Genomic DNA, 18472 nt, shown 5'->3' with positions numbered 1-18472 from the left:
CCATCCATCCATCCATCCATCCATCCATCCATCCATCCATCCATCCATCCAACTGTTCATCCATTCATCCATTCATCCATCCATTCAGCGACACTAGAGTATCTGCACTGGGCTAGGGCTGAATGTTTAGAGATGGAAAGGTGAGGTTTCTACGTCTCAGAGGATGCTGGCAAAGGAAAGGTGAAGGGTGAGAGAGAGAAAGTGGGGAGAAAGAGAGAGAGAGGGAGAGACAGAGAGGAGAGAGAGGGAAGGAGGTGGGAGACAGAAGGCCACATGGGGGAAGGGGGAGGACCCGGAGAGGTGGGATAGAGGAGCACTCTTTGGGGTGCTGGTTGGTGTGCTCTGGGGAGCTCTCTCAGGGTCTTGACTGGTGACACGTGCACAGGGAGGGTTGGGTCTCGGGAAGCCTTGACAACACCAGGACTCCATCTCTGGCCTTGAGGCCACTAGCTCTCATCGTTTCTGCCTGAGATGGCAGACAGTAGGTGGGAGGGTGCCATGCTCCCCGGCCAGCCTGGGCTCACACCCCTCTCCTTGAGTACAGTCAGGTCTGAGCAGGCTCCATGGAGCCACCTTCTTCTGGAGTCACTGTGTGAGGGACTTTGGGGGCCCACCTCTTGGGCCCTTTGGCTGAGCTCCTTGGGACCAGAGCCAGCTTGTTGGCGCTCGCTCGTGCTGGCCCCCCATCCCCACGCGGGACAGCTTCATACCATCTTTCCAAGTGCGCATAGGGGTTCTTAGGAGCTGCAGCTGTGCTTGGGCAGGGTTGCACCCCTGATAACAGAGTCCAGAGTGCTCAGGCCCTCGCGGCCCTCATTCCGGCACCCACAGGTCCGTTTACTCCTGGAGGCTGCATCCAGTGCCAAAGCCCCAGGTGGCACTTTCTCTCTAGCATTGTGCTCTGCTGTGGGTTGAACTGTGTCCCCCAAATAGATATGTTGAAGTTCTAACCTCTGCTCCCTAAGAATGTGGCCTTACTTGAAACAGAGTCACTGCAGATGGCATTAGTTAAGATGAGGTCATGCTGAAGTAGGGTGGATCCCTGATCCCATATGACAGCTGTCCGGATAAGAAGATGGGAATTTGGACTCAGAGTAACAGACACACAGGGGAGAGGCCCACGTGCAGACAGAGGAGAGATCAAAGGGAGGCAGCCACACGTCAAGGAACACCTGGAGCACCAGCAGCTGGCAGAGGCAGGGGAGGTCCTCCCCTAGCACCTTCAGTGGGAGCACGGCCCTGAGGACACTTCCAGTGAGGACTTCCAACTTCCAGGGCTGTGAGAGGATGAGCCCTGGAAAGAGGTCAGCTCTAACACACCGCAGGGCGGCCTGACCACTGTTGCCTTCTCAGGCTTTCCAGATGTGCACCTCTGGTCCACTACACCGGACTGTGAGCTGGCTCAGGACCACAGGCTGGGATGGCCTGGAGACATTTTTCTCCACCTCTTCAGTCAGTGGCGTCCTGCCAGCCCTGGCCACCCCCTTAGCAAGGCAGCCCCTTAGCGTGCTGCCATAGCTTGCCCCTCGTGGCTTGAGAGATTCATCTGCAGGCCTCCCCTTCCTAGACAGGGTTCTTCTCTCTTCAGCCTGGGTAAGTGGGCTTGCTCTTGGTTTTGCTTTGACAGTGGACTTGTGAATTGCAATATGAGTTTGGGTGCGGTGGCTCACGTCTGTAATCCTAGCACTTTGGGAGGCCGAGGTGGGCGGATCATAAGGTCAGGAGATCGAGACCATCCTGGCTAACACAGTGAAACCCTGTCTCTACTAAAAATACAAAAAAAATTAGCCTGGCGTGGTGGCGGACACCTGTGGTCCCAGCTACTTGGGAGGCTGAGGCAGGAGAATCGCTTGAACCCAGGAGGTAGAGTTTGCAGTGAGCCGAGATCGCGCCACTACACTGCAGCCTGGGTGACAGAGTGAGACTCTGTAGTCCCAGCTACTTGGGAGGCTGAGGCAGGAGAATCGCTTGAACCCAGGAGGTGGAGGTTGCAGTGAGCTGAGTCCCGCCACTACAGTCCAGCCTGGGTGACAGAGTGAGACTCTGTCTCAAAAAAACTAAAAACTAAAATAAATACATAGTAAATAAAATAAAATAAAATAAAAGAATTGCAATATGAAATTCAGCCAAGGTGAGTCTGATTAGGAGGGTCTGGGATCACGGGGCTTCCACTGCTCCTTTTATAGTGAGTAGCTCCGAAGGACCAGCATGCTCTGTCCCCGTCTCTCCCAAGTATGCATCATCTTAGCGAACAACCCATAAAAGCAGCAGAGATAGACTCTGTGGGTTGTCTTTGGAATATCCCAAGGGATTTGCTCCTCTCTGATCATGTAGGTCTGCGGCTCCAAGGACAGTCCGTCACCACATTATCTGGAGCACTCTTCTGTCATCCTCCCATCTCTGTCCTCAGGCGATGACCACAGCCCCGGGCACTGCTAATTGTGCCCCTTGCTAAGCTCCCACATTTTGTGTTACGGAGCAAGGATTTTCACAGGCTCATAGAGCATTTGCTTCCTTTCTAGGGTAATTAAGACACTAGAAACCATCTTGTCCAGTTCCCTGTTTTCAAAGACGTTGATGTTAGGGTCCCAAGAAGAAACGTAGACTGCCAGTGTTACTTAGGGTATTAATTCCTGAGCAGGTGTCTGGTGCATGGGGCCCTGCTCAGACCCCATTCTCTCCTCTGGTTCTCGATGGCCCTCGCCTCCCATTTCTTTCCATTTCCCAGAGAAGTCTGGTTGAACTTATGGCTTGTTTTTGCCTTAATTGACTATGAATTTATCTCCCTTAAAAAAGAGATTAAGCTGCATCACTTCTTCTTAGCGTGCAATGCTCAGAGACAATCCAGCAATTGATAGACTTTAGGGTTCGTCTAGGGAAGCGGGGGAAACAGGTACTGATTAAAGTGGAATAAATGGGGAGCGGAGCCCTCCTCCTACCCAGGCTCACAGAGGCCAGCCCTGCCCCACCTAGCGCTCTCATGGGTTCTGGTCTGCAGTTTTTATCTGAGTTCCATTTAGTTTCTGGTCTGAGGCTCTGGTCTGGCCTGGGTTCTGTCTGGGTTCTGTCTGGGTTCTGTCTAGGTCTAATCTGGGTTCTCTCTAGACCTGGTCTGGGTTCTATCTGGGTCTGGTCTGGGTTCTGTCTGGGTCTGGTCTGGGTTCTGTCTGGGTCTGATCTGGGTTCTGTCTGGGTTCTGTCTGGGTTCTATCTGGGTTCTGTCTGGGTCTGATCTGGGTTCTGTCTGGGTCTGGTCTGGGTTCTGTCTGGGTCTGGTCTGGGTTCTGTCTGGGTGGGTCTGGTCTGGGTTCTGTCTGGGTTCTGTCTGGGGGTTCTGATCTGGGTTCTGTTCTGTCTGGGTCTGATCTGGGTTCTGTCTGGGTCTGTTCTGGGTTCTGTCTGGGTCTGGTCTGGGTTCTGTCTGGGTCTGGTCTGGGTTCTGTCTGGGTCTGGTCTGGGTTCTATCTGGTCTGGTCTGGGTTCTCTCTGGATTCTCTCTGGGTCTGATTTGAGTTCTGTCTGAGTCTGGTCTGGGTTCTAAGTTCTGGTCTGGCTGTTCTGGTCTGCGGCTCTGGTCTGGTCTGGGTTGTGTCTAAACTCTGGTCTGGGCTAGCATCTGGCTGTTTCAAATACGGAACCTGGGCATCCTGCACGGGGCTGATGGGCCTTCAGTGGGCCTGGCTCTGGCAGTCTCCACACTTGTCATCCTGGGCGTTTATCCCAGCCAGAAAAACAGCGGAAGACCGCGCGCCCTGTGAACCAGAGCCCACAGGGACAGGGAGGCAGGCGCATGTCCATTATGCCAAGAAGTGGGCTGAGCAGAGCTCAGGGTGGGTAAGTAGGGCAGGCGGGGCAGGATGGTCCCATCTTCGCTTTATATTTCTATAAGAGGAACCAAATGCAGGGCTCTGCGGGGAGGATGATTTCCTTACATAAATAGAGAGGCGTGTGTGTGTGTGTGTGTGTGTGTGTGTGTGTGCGCGCGCGCGCGCGTGCGCGCGCTGGATACTCAGGAAACCCGACTACGACAGGAAGCCTCTAACTGGTGTTTCCTGGGCCCCTCAGCTTGGGATTCACTTTTAGACCTGCACAGGGTCGCTGTTGCGCCCGGGCTGTCCCACAGCAGGGCAGACTAATGTTTACTGGACTTTGCTTCCAGAGCCACTTTTAAGATTCTTCAATCCCAACTGCATGACTTTTTTTAAAAAAAAAAGAAAGAAAAACAGGCTTCTAATATTAGAGAAGTACAGCCCCGAATTGGGCCTTGGGTCCACTGCTGGACCCCATGAGGACCAGGTGGAGAGGACGCCTACAGCCCCAGTTGTGTGCACTCTCTGTTTGGTGTATATTCTTGCAATTCCAGTCTGGTGGTTCTCAATAGCAAGACCAGCCTGAGACCACCTGTCCTGCTTTTCCCATGCGAGGGCCGAATGCTTCCGCCTCCACACCCTGTCCTGTTCCTGGGGTCCTGGGGGTCATGGCAGCCTGTGTGTGCTTCCTCCAGCCAGGGTGACCATCCAGTACTCCAGCCCTGAGGGTCAGCCCCAGGCACTGTCACAGGTGAGAGCTCGGAGGCTGTGCCCAGCAGGAGACGTGGGCCCTGCCTGCCCTGGATGGAGGGAGAGAGGCTTCTGAGAACCTGAGGCATGGCCATGGTCAGACGATGGCTGCTGGTGAGCTCAGCGACTGGGCGTCTTCAGGCAGCTCCTTCAGGCAGCTCATAACTTTGAGAGGACACAGCCTAAGGGAGGTTTGCTGGGGAGCAGCCTCACTTCCACCCTGAATAGACAAGAGGCAGTAATTAGCAGGTACCCAGCATATAGTGCTTTCTCAGTGATATCACGTGAGTGCCCAGGGGCCTGGGTACTCCGTGGTGCAGGGAGCTTGCTCCTGTGGAGGAAGGATCTCTGTGGTCCCCAGCTCTTCCGTCTGCCTGTCCACTGAAGGGTACCCGTAGCTCAGCATAAGGGCTGTTCTTGGGGTTCCTGGTCCTCCTCCAGCCCTGCTCATCTGTTTAGGCCTCAAGTGCTGTGTGTTTGTAAGCATTGTTATTCACGGTCCTGTTGTACGAGCTGATTCACCTGCAGTTCTGAGCTGCTCTCCAGCCCCTGCCCTTTCTTCCTGTGCCCCTACCCCCGCTGGGATGACTCTCCTGGCCCTCCCTGGGGCGACAACCGCCCTCTCTGTAATGAGTGGCAGTCCCAAGCTTCCTGACTGGCTTCCGCAGCTCTCCGACTCCCCTAAACAAGGCCTCAGGGACTCCACATCCAAATTAAGGCGGCACCTGGTGACAGGTTGGCATTTTCCGGTGTCCTATCTACGAAAGACAGGAAGACAGCAGGAAGCAAACTCCCCTGGGCCAGACTCATGGAAACATACAGGCTTGGGTGCCCAGCTGGGGACCGGGAGAAAGCCAAAAACCCGGGATTGGGCCAAGGACCCCGAGGGTCCCTGTCTCATTAGGTGCCCTGAAATGCGTGGGAGCTGAAGTTGCATTCACATGATTCTTGATCATTTAACGGTGGATTCTGATCTGGTACTACACTGAGACATGCCCCTGGATTGGGAGTCATTATCTGTGCCTCTAGTTGCGTTTGTTTTATTATTTACAGCACTTTTAAACAGTCTAGCTGAAAAAAATTAACGTGGCTCTGCTTGGGACGTGTAGCTTTTCTCCTTTTATAAAGCTCTGAGATGGAGACTTGGCAGAAATTCCAAAGCAGTTTGGTGTGACTGCAAAATGACAAACTTTCTTAATTATTAATTAAGGGATTAATAATATATTGATTATTTAATTATATGTTGATTATTTCTAAATAAATCATACATACATAATTTATACTTATATAAATATATAAAGCATAAATAATTTGTAGATACAGTCAGTGAATTATTAATTAATACAGACACGTGCATAGCATATCAGGGGAGGAGCAAGCCGGTAGTGCTGCAGCCCAGAGCTGGCTTCTGCTCACACTGGCCGAGGGCCTGGGCAAGTCACCTGGGCCCACTGGACATTGCTTCCTCACTCTGAGACAGGAATGGTGGATTCCTTACAGACTAGACGATGAGTGGGAAGGTGCTTTGTAAGCGCTAAAGCATTACACACGTGCTGGTTATCATCATTATTATAACCCGTGAAATGCAACTGAAGACATAGACCAGGGAATTCAAAAGACACGAAGTTCATGTTCTTCCCTGGAATGCAGCCTTTTCTACCGTGCATGTCAAAGGTTGCCTTCGGCCTCAGTCGTGTGTACTTGAACATCTGCATATTTACTGCATTAGAGATAAAACAAAATGAAACGAATATGAATATGATCTGCTTTTTGTAGGCTACAAGACCCTTCTGAAAGGAATTTCCGGGAAGTTCAATAGTGGTGAGCTGGTGGCCATTATGGGCCCTTCCGGGGCCGGGAAGTCCACGCTAATGAACATCCTGGCTGGATACAGGTGAGCAGCCCTGCCCGGGTGTCAGGCCAGCAATGGGGGTAGTGGAGCTCCTTCCGTCAGCTCCATCGCCTGGAGCAGGCTGTGGTCTACGGCAGTGACTTCTGAACGCTCTGTACACACAGGCTCCAGCGGAGCACAAGGTGGGTTTCGGATCAGAAAGCTCTGGAATCTGTGAAGGAAACTGGGTCCAGGGGACAGAGTGACCTTGAGAGGTTGCACTCGCCAAGGGCCACGTGATGGGTGGAGACCCACATTTCAGAGAGGGGTCCCTGGGTACAGTGGCCACAGCAGCACCCTGGATGAGCTCAGCCCAGCCAAAGGGACAGGAAGAGGTAGGAAGGTCAAGGTCAGGGAGAGGGGTGGTCAGAGAACTTGGAGAGAACAGGAGTGAACGCAAGTTGAAGAGAGACAAGGCATTTTCGGAAGAGGATGAGAACTGTTTGGCTGAAGCTTGTGGTGGTCTTAGTTGTTTAGAAGTTTGAGCTGGGTGTGGTGGCTCACACCTGTAATGGCAGCACTCTGGGAGGCCAAAGTAGGTGGATCACCTGAGGTCAGGAGTTCAAGACCAGCCTGGCCATCATGATGAAATCCCATCTCTACTAAAAATACAGAAAAAGTAGCTGAGCGTGGTGGCAGGTGCCAGCTCTTTAGGAGGCTGAGGCAGGAGAATCACTTGAACCCAGGAGGCAGAGGTTGCAGTGAGCCGAGATCGTGCCACTGCCCTCCAGCCTGGGTGACAAGAGCGAGACTCCATCTCAAAAACACACAAACAACAACAACAACAAAGAAGGTTGGCGACCATTGTGTCCAATGTCATCCATTTGGGAATGATTAGAAAACTTAGATTAGAATCTTTAGAAGTGTTTAGAAGATGCTCTATTAAAGTCAGTTATTTTCATGTCTGATTGGTTTTATTTACTAACTTTGGCAAATAGTAATAATAGTAACAATTTCATTTACTGGAAAAATGGCAAATATCACCTTTTTCCTTAGAGCTTCTGAATTACGCCTTAATGCCGGAAATTGGGAGTCGAAAAAATCTCACTTATGGCAAATTCCTGCCTGTGACAGTCACATCTAAAGGTTAAAGCTGAATTCTCAGAGTGATGCAGGGCCAGAGGGGAGTGAGTATTCCTGCAGGCGTGGCGGTTTCTCAGTTCGTCAATACACCCACAGCTCTTCGCAGCCTGTATGGGTGCTTGGCATCCCGGAGCTGCGGAGGCCACTCAGGACAGGGCTTTCAGACCTGGGGATCCAGGGGAAGCCAGTTGACCCCAGCCTGTGCCCGAAGGAGAGAAGGGACCCGGCCGCAGACCCACAGTCATAGTAACAAACTGAGTAAAGTTGAAAGCTAGACATGCTTTCATTAGTCTCCATAGATTTGCGTCTGTTTTATTCTCCATAACATCTAGGAGGTAGGGCTGGAATGACTGGATCCTCAGAAGTATAGTGTGTAGACTGCCTGTGGCATGCACCAGCTCCCAGGCTGCACTGATGCTCCCACGACGGCAGGTGGCAGAGGCGCACAGTAGGTCTACAGTGAGCTGATGAACCAGCTAGTGAATGAGTGTGCCTGGTGAGGCACTGCCCGCCTCACAGGAGCACCCGGGAGGCGCTCAGCTTGCTCAGCAGAGAGAATTCTCCCTGGTGAAGAAGGGCCATGCACTCGGCTGAACCAGTCCAGGCCCCTCTCTGCTGGTGCTCCTTCCCAGGCCTGAAGTCTGCAGAGGTCTGGCCTTTGGGCAGTTGGGTGCAGCCTGAGCTACACACAGAATTGTTCAGAAGCCAATGTTACAAACCCCCACAAATCCGGGGGCTGTACATCCCGACCTCACGGCTGCATATAGGACCATCCCTGCGTATCTTTGTTTGGTAGGTCAAGAAAGTGCTGCCGTTAACCCTAGTGTAAACATGCCATCCCACAGAGGCCTGTGTGCAGCTTTCTCTTCCCACCGGGCGCGTTCTCTGTGGAATTTCTTCCTCCTGATTGCTGCAGTGCTAGCGAGGTCCGGTCCCTTTCTGCCGCTCGGGATCCCTGTGGCCAGTGGTTCAGCTGGGAAGATGCTGGGAGGCAAGCCCCCGTCTCTGGCTCCCGTCTCCTGCCCCGGGAGGTGGAGGAGGAGCAGGAGCCCGGCTGACGGCTTCTCCTGTCCTTGGCTCTGCAGGGAGACGGGCATGAAGGGGGCCGTCCTCATCAACGGCCTGCCCCGGGACCTGCGCTGCTTCCGGAAGGTGTCGTGCTACATCATGCAGGATGACATGCTGCTGCCACACCTCACTGTGCAGGAAGCCATGATGGTGAGCTCCGCCCTGCTCCGCCCCACCCCGCTCTGCCCCTGCCACCTGCCCCCAATCCCCACATTAGACACAGCACTGGCCAAGTGCCCAGCTGCGAGGGACCCAAGGGCTCTGCCACACAGCCTGCATGGGATCAGCACCCTCCCTCTAGTGGAGTGCTAACACCAGACTTGCTACTGGGACAGGTAGCGTCGTCCCAAAACCCCCCAAGACTGTGAGTTCAATGGACCTTGTTTGGCAGGGTTGGGGTCAAGTTTCTCAGAAGGTTATTAACCCGGCTGGCTTGGGTGATCCTATCCAGGGCAGCCACCATCCTATCCTGCAGGCCAGAGCTTGGGATTCTCCTTCCTGTCAGCCATCCTTGAGTTCTGTGTCTTTGGCCCAAGCACCCACTCACCTGGTGCCTTGCTCAGGACCCCAAGGGTCTATTCCTCTGACTCACCTGCCTCCCAGGTGGGAAAATGAAACCAGCAATGGCCAAGCATCTCCTGGGTCCCAGACCCCGAGCGCATAGCTCTACACACACCAGATAGGTCATCCCAAGAAAGTGGATGGGAAATGGAGCTTCCCCCAGTCAAGCCAGGAGCCCAGGGTCACACGGCTGCTGATGGCCACACGTGGCCAGAGCTGTCTGCCTCCAAAGGCGCACCTTTAATTGCCAACTCGGCTTCCTTGCCATACACCTGCTTTACCCTCACAGCCTCAGTGTCCTCATCTGCAAGACCGTAAGGGGTTGGTGTAAATATTGAAAGGAAAAATACAGGGAAGGTGGAGTAGAATTCTGGCATACAGTTGGTGCTAATCAGTTCAACTTGGTCACTGTTTCTTTTCACTTCTAGTAAGCCTCCCCATAGTGTCTTCACTTATGTCCTCTGTGGATAAGTCCATTATCTGGGGAAGTTTAAAAATACTTTTCCCTCTTGGGGCCACAGAAGTGTCCAGGGGATATCCTCAGCCTGGGTTTCTGGAATAGCTGGTTGTGCTCCTTGGACAGACCATGGCCCAGCCAAGTGCCATGCCTCTGGGCTTCCAGGGCCCTTTTTTTTTTTTTTGAGATAGAGTCTCACTCTGTCACCCAGGCTGGAATGCAGTAGCACGATCTCGGCTCGCTGCAACCTCCACCTCCTAGGTTCAAGTGATTCTTCTGCCTCAGCCTCCCACGTAGCTGGGACTACAGGCGTCCACCACGATGCCTGGCTAATTTTTGTATTTTTAGTAGAGATGGGGTTTCACTACATTGGCCAGGCTGGTCTTGAACTCCTGACCTCGTGATCTGCCCACCTCGGCCTCCCATAGTGCTAGGATTACAGGTATGAGCCACCGCTCCCGGCAGGGACCATTTTTTTTTTTAAGGCCTAACTCATGGTGACTGATACTGCATGGACCTAATTGTGAGCAGAGGCAGCCCTAAGAATCCTCCCATTAAGAGGAGATTGAAAATCAGCGTGCAGCTCCAGTTGCCAATCATGGCTGGCTTTGTGTGGGGGACTGTTTACATTTCTGCTTCCTCCTTGTTCGCTGCAAAAAAAGAGTCCTCAGCCTTCATGTCTCTCCTGCTACCCTAGGGGGACATCCTCAGCTTGGTCTGCTCTGTACTTTGGTCAGTAGATGGGGGTTCACCTTGGTTTTCCACCTGGAGAGACCCTGACTTGGGTTAGGCATTCCTGACTTGGGTTGGGCAAAGCTTTCTCCCCATGGTGTCTGAGGGTGGCAGCTGCCCAGCGTGTCATGTGAAGGGCAATACCAAGGGGTTCTTAACTCAGCAAAGAGAAGCAGGTTACATTTGCAGACACATGATCTGCTCCCTAAGCTTCTTTGTGGGGAAACAGGAAGAGGAGAACCTGTGGGACTGTTCCCAATCACGTTCCCTGGTCTTGTGTGTTCTGTGGGTAAGCGGACGCCATTCCCCTGGGCCCAGCCTCCCTGGGTGGTGTGTGCCCCGTGGAGCCCTGACTGTTGATCTGGCCTCCAAATGGACGTTCAGGTGGGGCACAGAGGATCTCTGAGGAGTTGGCAAACAGCTGCAAAGCAACCTTGAAGTTTTTCTTGACCCTAATGTTCACTGTTCCATATATGCCTTAAGTGCAAGCTCCATGCACACTCTATTGATTCCTGAGCAGCTCCTGCATCTTGGGTAGCCCGAGTTTGGCTTCTCAGTGAGTTCTTGAGTGAACCCCATGGCCATGTGCTCGAGACTCTTCGCTGGGACCCCAGCTCAATGGCTGTATTCTCCGCACATGCGACTAGGGACTCCCGCTGTTTTCTCCCAACTTCGCCACTGAACCTGCTGTGAAATGATCTATTTTCAGAATCAAATTCAGTTGGATTTTGATTCTGAGAATTTCATGAGGCCCTGGAGAAATACTTTGAGGCTACGGTACGTGTTACCACTCAAGGTCCTGTCTCACATGGAGGAGACATTGGCCACCTGTTGCGGAGTCCCAATCCCACATCAGACACAGTTGTGCATTTTTATGCTTTTCACCCTCACCACCAGGCAGACTGAGAAATGGCAGACAGTGGCACATGGCAGGCAGCTGGCCCTGCCCAGGAGCGCGGGCCTGACCTGGTCCAACTCTGGGGCCTGAGACCTCTTTGCCACCCGCCGCCCCCTCCACCACCCTGCATCTCACCCTCTCCTCTGATCCTCACAGCAACTTTGCTAGCTAATGGGGTGGACAGAGCTTCACCTCACTATTGTACCTGTGAGGAAACGGAGGCTGCATGTTTGCCCATGACCACAGGAGGCAGGAGGGTGGAAGCAAGGCCAGTCCTGCACAATGACGATCTACTCTGGGTTTTCCCAAGCGGGGCCAGGAGCCCAGTGCTGTGTTAGCAAACGGGATCTCAAAAAACACAACAAAACGCGGCATCCTGGTGTGTCGCCCTCGTAAATTCCTGTGTTTTAAAGACTCTCCCTGTGGATAAGTTCAAGCCTCAGCAGTTTAACAGGCGGTTTGTGGAATTCCTAATTCGCAGCACTGGTTCTGCCCAGGCTGGTCGCCAAGCCCCTGATGCCTGGGGCTGTCTTACCTCTGAATGGCCCACATCTGACTTCTCTCCTGGGTACAGCAGAGAATTCAACTGAGACAGCAGGAAGCATAGCACATGGACTGCTCTCCTGCGATCCTACCATTATTAAAGCAGGGGGCATTGGAAGCCAAGAACTCCTGGGTTTTCCATGGTGATCAGCTAGCTGCACTGTGGCTAGTTGCACCATGGCTAGTGGCACTGTGGCTAGCAGCACCGTGTCTAGCTGCACTGTGGCTAGCGGCATTGTGACTAGCTGCACTGTGACTAGCTGCACTGTGGGTAGCTGCACCGTGGCTACCTGCACTGTGGCTAACAGCACTGTGTCTAGCTGCACTGTGGCTAGCAGCATTGTGACTAGCTGCACTGTGGCTAGTTGCACCGTGGCTAGTGGCACTGTGGCTAGCAGCACTGTGTCTAGCTGCACTGTGGCTAGCGGCATTGTGACTAGCTGCACTGTGGCTAGCTGCACTGTGGGTAGCTGCACCATGGCTACCTGCACTGTGGCTAACAGCACCGTGTCTAGCTGCACTGTGGCTAGTTGCACCGTGGCTAGTGGCACTGTGGCTAGCAGCACCGTGTCTAGCTGCACTGTGGCTAGCGGCATTGTGACTAGCTGCACTGTGGCTAGTTGCACCGTGGCTACCTGCACCGTGGCTAGTGGCACTGTGGCTAGCAGCACCGTGTCTAGCTGCACTGTGGCTAGTGGCATTGTGACTAGCTGCACTGTGGCTAGCTGCACTGTGGGTAGCTGCACCGTGGCTAGTGGCACCGTGGCTAGCTGCATCTTGGCTAGCTGTACCGTGGCCTGCAGTGCGGGCGTGAGGCTCACACTGCTGGTGGCCATCTGTTCTGCTTCTACACTGTTGTCCTTGTCCCCTGCAGGTGTCGGCACATCTGAAGCTTCAGGAGAAGGATGAAGGCAGAAGGGAGATGGTAAGTGGGTTGTTCGGGGCCCACAAGTGGTCCAGAAAGTACAAGAAGTGCATGTGGACAGTGTGCCTGCTGGGGCATTTTGGCACTGGCTTTTCTTTGTTGATTTGTTTTTGCCTTGTCTTCCATATGTGGGACAGGTGACATTTCAGGGAATGCCATGGCCTGTGGCAGCCAGAGGCCAAAAGAGGCAGATCTGGTGCACACGTTCATGGCTTTAATTCTCAGATGCAGGAGTCAGAATGTAACGTGAGGGACAACAACCTTGGCACTCATGGGGCCAGAAGATGCCAGCTTCAGGGTTAGACTAAGAGTGCTGCCCCTTTTAGTGTTTAATATGATCGATATTAGATTTTTTTATAAGACAGTAACAATGAAGATGGTTAGTCATTCGTTTAAAAATAACCACCCTCCACCCACCTACACTTGCAAGAAGAAATTTAGTTCTTACGTGTTATTAACCAGCCTCTTAAAAAAGAAAATAAATATGTTTCCAGGATGGTGAAGGCTTTCTAATCCCTTTAGCCATTTTTTTTTTTTTTTGGCTTCCTAAACCCAGGGAGCAGGGATAGGTGCAGGTGGGCAGAGCCAGGGGGAGCAGTAGAAAGCTACACGGAGGAAGGAGCAGCCTGGACTCACACACCCTCCACACGAAACCCACTGTCCTCTCCACTGTGGCCAGTGCTGGTGGGATTTTCAGCGTGAGATGGAATTTGGGGAACCCCCCCTCTATAAGATTATCTTTCTCTCCTAACACCCTTAAAGGACCACAGTCTGGCAGCTGAGAGTGGGGTTTGCTGGGTTAGTGCCAATGGCTCGACGTGGCCCTTTGTGTTCTGGTATAAAATGCAGTGATTGATGGGATAGAATCAAACATGCTGAGAAACAGTCACAGCAATTCTATTTCCGGCCTTTCCCCCTCTCCTGTCATCTGTAATAGCTAATATTAAGTAAATGTAAACCACTTTGGTATGGAAAAAAGAGCTGGATAACCTTAATGCTCCTCCTCCCCCAGCAACTGTGCCCTTCGAAACTCAGGATTCAGCCCATGTCATCAGGGCTTGGGGATGAGATGCCTGGTGCAGGTAGAAAGAGCCCAGTGTCTGAGAGAAGGAAAACAATTCTTTGTTGCTACAGAAAACATTTTGTGTGGAATTCTTTTATTCTGCGATTGAGAAGAAAATGGATGAACAGAGCCCAAAAGAGAGAAAATGTGGAAATTACAGGTGTTCCTGGCCCTTCAAGGGCAGAAGACCCAGGCTTGTGAGTTTATTTTCTAGGCTGAAAAGCAAGAGCCCTCTCTGGACAGTGTTTTCTAAACAGTGTAACATAGACACACCCCCCCACACACCACCTCCCACGCCCGAGTGTTACTTATACCAAGTTATGGAAGATGAGTGTTATGGCCTGAATCCCCCCAAAAAGATGATATGTTAAAGCCTACGCCCCAGAAACCCAGAATTGGCTGTATTTGAAGATCGGGTCTTTACAGAGGTAATGGAGTTAAAACGGGGTCATATGGGGGGGCCTCAGTCCAGTCTGACTGTGTCCTTGTAAGAAGAGGAGAAGAGAACCCAGACACACACCAAGGGACGACCCCGTGAGGACACAGGGAGGAGGTGGCATCTGCCAGCCCGGGAGAGGGGCCTCAGGAACCAGCCCTGCTGCCCTCAATCTCAGACTTTGGCCTCCAGAATTGAGACAGGAATTTCTGTTGTGGAAGCCGCCCGGTGTGGGAGATTTCGTTACAGCAGCTCATGCTGACTGAGACGGCAGCGAACGTAACAAATGAAAGCCTTAGTTCCAGGCACACAGAAGAACACGGAGAAAAGCAGGTGTCAGAGCTGAGTCTCGCAGTCTCCCACAGGAGATGAACCCAAATCAACAGAACAGGGCGCTGGGCTTGAGCCAGGGCGACCTCCACTCTCCCTGTCTGAGGTCAGCTTTGCCACCCCCCAGTCCTGGGCCCTGCTTGCCATCAGCTGCAGGACAAGAGGAGAGGCCGGCAAGAGTGTGCAGCGCCCCACGAAGCAGAGGCTTTTCCATCCGGAGACTCAAGAAGCTGCTCCTCCCGAAGCCTGGAGGACTGCAGTGCCCCTGGGACCGCCTGTTGGGGCCCTCCTTCCCATCACCCAGCCTCCCTGCTTTCACAGGGTGTCGGAAGCACAGTCCAATCTCTTTCCCTTGGATAGCCCTCCATCAAGGTCCCGAAGACCCCTCCAGACGCTGGCCTGCAAGCTGAGGGGCGGCTGTGGGGGCTCCAAGGAGAGACGGCAGAAGTGGTCACTGATGCTCAGTGTGGAGGAGGAGCCAAGAGCTCTGGAGGGGGAGGTGCTGGAGAGAGGGAATTCTGTCTCGCTGACCCAAACCAAAGGCCCAAGGACAGAGCAGACGGTGGAGAGGGTCTCCGGGATCACCGGAGGCAGGGGGAGCAGACGCAGGAGGCAGAGGGTGGGGAGACTTGCTAACACGGAGAGGCCCTGGGGTGAAGCGGAGCTGAGCACACAGGGGAGCCCTCCACCCTGGCCTCCTGGAACCCACCGGATGGCCTTGGGCCGCCGTGCCCATAACGTAGGGACAGGAAACCAGGCCCCACCTGCCTTTTGGGGCAGTGCAACCTGAATTGAATGGATTCTTTAAGGTCAATGAGCTCGATGGAGCCCATGTGATCCATATGGGAGGAGCTGTGGGATTGCTTCCCTGCAGCATAAGGCGACAGCCACCAGCCTCTTCTGGCATAGCTGGCAAAAGTCGCCCTCCCCGAGGGCTGGGTGCACAGTGAGTGCTGCTCAGCAGGCTCCATGCCAAGGACACAGCAAGCCAGGCCCTTGGACTGCCAGAGCCGGAAGACCCAGAACAAGCCGGCATCTCGGTGGAGAATGGAGGCGCCTCCCAGGGGTAGCTACACGAGGCCCAAAGGCAGATGGCACCCATAGGCGTGTGTCCTCGTGGTGCCTGGGCCCTGCCTAAGCCACGGCCCGGACAAGAGCCTCCAGCTATTTTCAACTGGGTTTACAAGGGCAAAAATATCAACTCACATGGCTGAATCATCCCTGAGGAGTGAGCCCCTGGCGCCGTTCTCAGATTCCTCTTCGGCTGGATGGAACAACACAGAGAGCCCTCCCCGCAGGACCTGGAGGCCACACTGCATCCTGCACATGCTTCTCACCAGCAGACCCAGCTGTTCCTCAGCCATGGTGCAGGTGCCTCCCTGACGGGCCCACCATGGTGCAGGTACACACCTCCCTGACGGGCCCACCATCAGGATTGCTTCAGAACACGGCAGCAACTTCATGCTTCACTCACTTCCCTCCAACCCCCAATGTGCACCTAGGTCGACGTTCTCTGTGTCTCATGGAAACAAAATGGAATGGAATGTTCTAGAAGATCGTGGAATTTTGCTGTGTTGTTCACGGCCTTCCTTGATCCTCAGCAAAGCAGCCTCAATCCCCCAGAGCCCTCCAGCAAGGCCACTTCCTCAGGAGTGAGGTCTCCGGGAGCAGCCTGGGCTGCCGAGACCCTCCCTGGAGCGCCCACTGGGAAACCCCAGCGGGGCTGGAGCTACAAGCAGCCTTGCAATTTTTTTGTCGGTGTGTTTCGGAAAAATGTATAAATGACTGAGATCATTGTTAGTTCTTTCTGACTAGTCTTTAAAACAGAACCCATCTGGGTGGCATCACTCCTGAGAGGACACTGGAGAAAGTGGGGTGGGCCCAGCTGATGGGCAGGGGTGCGGAGGGAAAGGCACCCATGGCAGCCTCCGCTTCCAGCATCCCCTCCGTGAGGGTGGAGAGAGAGAAGACGTGCCGCATGTGTGGGGCCCCCACAGTGAGCCTGGAAGCACCAGAGCCATTCAGTCGGCCGGCAGCGTCGCCCAGTGGTTCCGGAAGACCTGGAGACCTCGTCCGGGAAGACCAGCAGTCGATGCCGGCCGGGAAGAGGGCCCTGCCCACCTTGCACGTCCCCCACACACCAGCCTTTTCCAGACAGCCTCCCAGAGCTGTTTCTGGGTTGGCGGCCCTCAGAGCCAGGCATCCAGGGGAGGCACCAGGGCTGGGGTGAGGGCATCAGCAAGGACGTTCAGGACAGGGCTGGAGCCCAGGTCAGCTGACCCTGTACTGCCACCTGCCCCGGCCTGTCCAGCAGCCGTGCCCTGGTTCTTTCTGTCACCAAAGCTGCACTTTGTACTGACCGTGCATAAATAATTCAAAAGCTCAGAGTGGAAATTTTCTTCCTTGTGAGTTCTTCCTCCCTTCGGATGACTTCATCTCCCTAGAGGAGCTGCCGGAGTAGGGTCCACTTGCTATGGCCGCCAGGGGTCGGCCACCACAGGGCTGCCCTGGCAGGGTGGGGACAATGGCTGGGTGAATGCTGGAGGGAGCTGCAGGCAGGCTGTCCCCAGGGTAGGGAGGCAGGGATGGCAGTGGCTGACCCAGGCCCTGCTTCTGAGACGATGCCGGGACTGAAAGCTACACCAAACCGGCACAGAAATCTGCTGACCTTTGTGTTCCCTGAGTCGATACAGGATCAATAATCTGGAGCAGACAGGGAGGGCTCCGTGCACAGTGCCCTGCTTATGTCTTGGCGTGCAGCCTGCTTCCTGGAGCCCACGCCGTGGTGTGGCTACCGTAGGTCATAACTGCTTTGAGGGGCACTGCAGATCTGTGTTGTTGCCTTCCCGGCACCTCAGAGACCTTGTTTTCAAGTCAAACCTATTTACAAGAACAAAAGTGACTCTGTTCCCCTTCCCGAGAGCCCTGGCATGTGTGACTGTGTTCCTGCCCTTAACACCTACCTCAGCGATGACGGGAGTGCTGGGAACAGCCCCTGCGGACTTCACGCTGCCCCCCGTGGACTCCACCCTGCCCCACTGTGGACTCCACGCTGCCCCCCCTGCACACTCCACGTTGGCCCCCCAACGGACTCCATGCTGCCCCCCGCACTCTGCATTCACTCTTTCAAGTAACCGTCACAGCAACTCTCCCCTTCGTTCTGGGCAGAAACCACCAGAAATTGTGCATCCTCTCATGTGTCCATTCATCAGCCACTGACTGGACACCTCCTCCGTATGGGGCACTGGGCTAGGCTTAGCAGTGAGGAACGTGCCCTGGGCACCTGCCAGAGTGCCAGAGGCCATATGACTGATGAGGACGCAGGCTCTTGTGTCTGACCCCAGCACTGTTGCACAGCCTCTGGGCAGTGCAGAGCCTCTGGGCAGTCTCTGTGCCTCATCAGGACTGCTGACGTGGAAATGGCACCTGCCCCACTTGGCACTGGGCAGCCTGGGGTGGGCTCGACTTCCGCAGCCTCCATGTGGACCGGGCACCGTGTGTCCAGCAGGCTGAGGGCGGCCGTCAGGTCTTCCCGCGTGGGCCATGGAGGTAGTGAGCTTTGGCGGGCAGCTCCCAATGTCTCTGGTTCTGTTGCCCCAGGTCAAGGAGATACTGACAGCGCTGGGCTTGCTGTCTTGTGCCAACACGCGGACCGGGAGCCTGTCAGGTGGTCAGCGCAAGCGCTTGGCCATCGCGCTGGAGCTGGTGAACAACCCTCCAGTCATGTTCTTCGATGAGCCCACCAGGTAAGTCAGGAGCATCTGGGCTGATGTCCAGGGGCAGGAACAGCCCCCTCTATTCAGCAGTTCTTCCAGGTGACCCTGACATCCTGATGTAGCCTCAGAGGGGGTGAGCTCACCCAGCGGTTCCTCCTTCCATCTGGGACCACTGGGTAGAAGAGCTGACTTACACCCCCTGCCTCCCTC

The 18472-nt window shown here is 54.2% G+C and overlaps 1 protein-coding gene across 5 annotated transcripts in view; it reads left to right on the top strand.

Annotated features, from left to right (window-relative positions):
• ABCG1 (ATP-binding cassette, sub-family G (WHITE), member 1) overlaps positions 1-18472 on the top strand; it is an 83844-nt gene that overhangs the window by 49938 nt on the left and 15434 nt on the right. For all 5 annotated transcript variants that reach the window (XM_012002576.1, XM_012002574.1, XM_012002571.1 and 2 more), the window contains exons 3-6: positions 6336-6453; positions 8619-8751; positions 12667-12717; positions 18147-18292. In XM_012002576.1, coding sequence (XP_011857966.1) covers positions 6336-6453; positions 8619-8751; positions 12667-12717; positions 18147-18292 — 448 coding nt within the window. The remainder of the gene's footprint in view (positions 1-6335; positions 6454-8618; positions 8752-12666; positions 12718-18146; positions 18293-18472) is intronic.

The sequence above is a fragment of the Mandrillus leucophaeus genome, unplaced genomic scaffold (genome assembly GCF_000951045.1).
Source record: "Mandrillus leucophaeus isolate KB7577 unplaced genomic scaffold, Mleu.le_1.0 Scaffold69, whole genome shotgun sequence".
Lineage (NCBI taxonomy): Eukaryota > Metazoa > Chordata > Mammalia > Primates > Cercopithecidae > Mandrillus > Mandrillus leucophaeus.
Note: the sequence above shows the minus strand (reverse complement) of the source record. Positions and strands in the feature narration are given on the sequence as shown.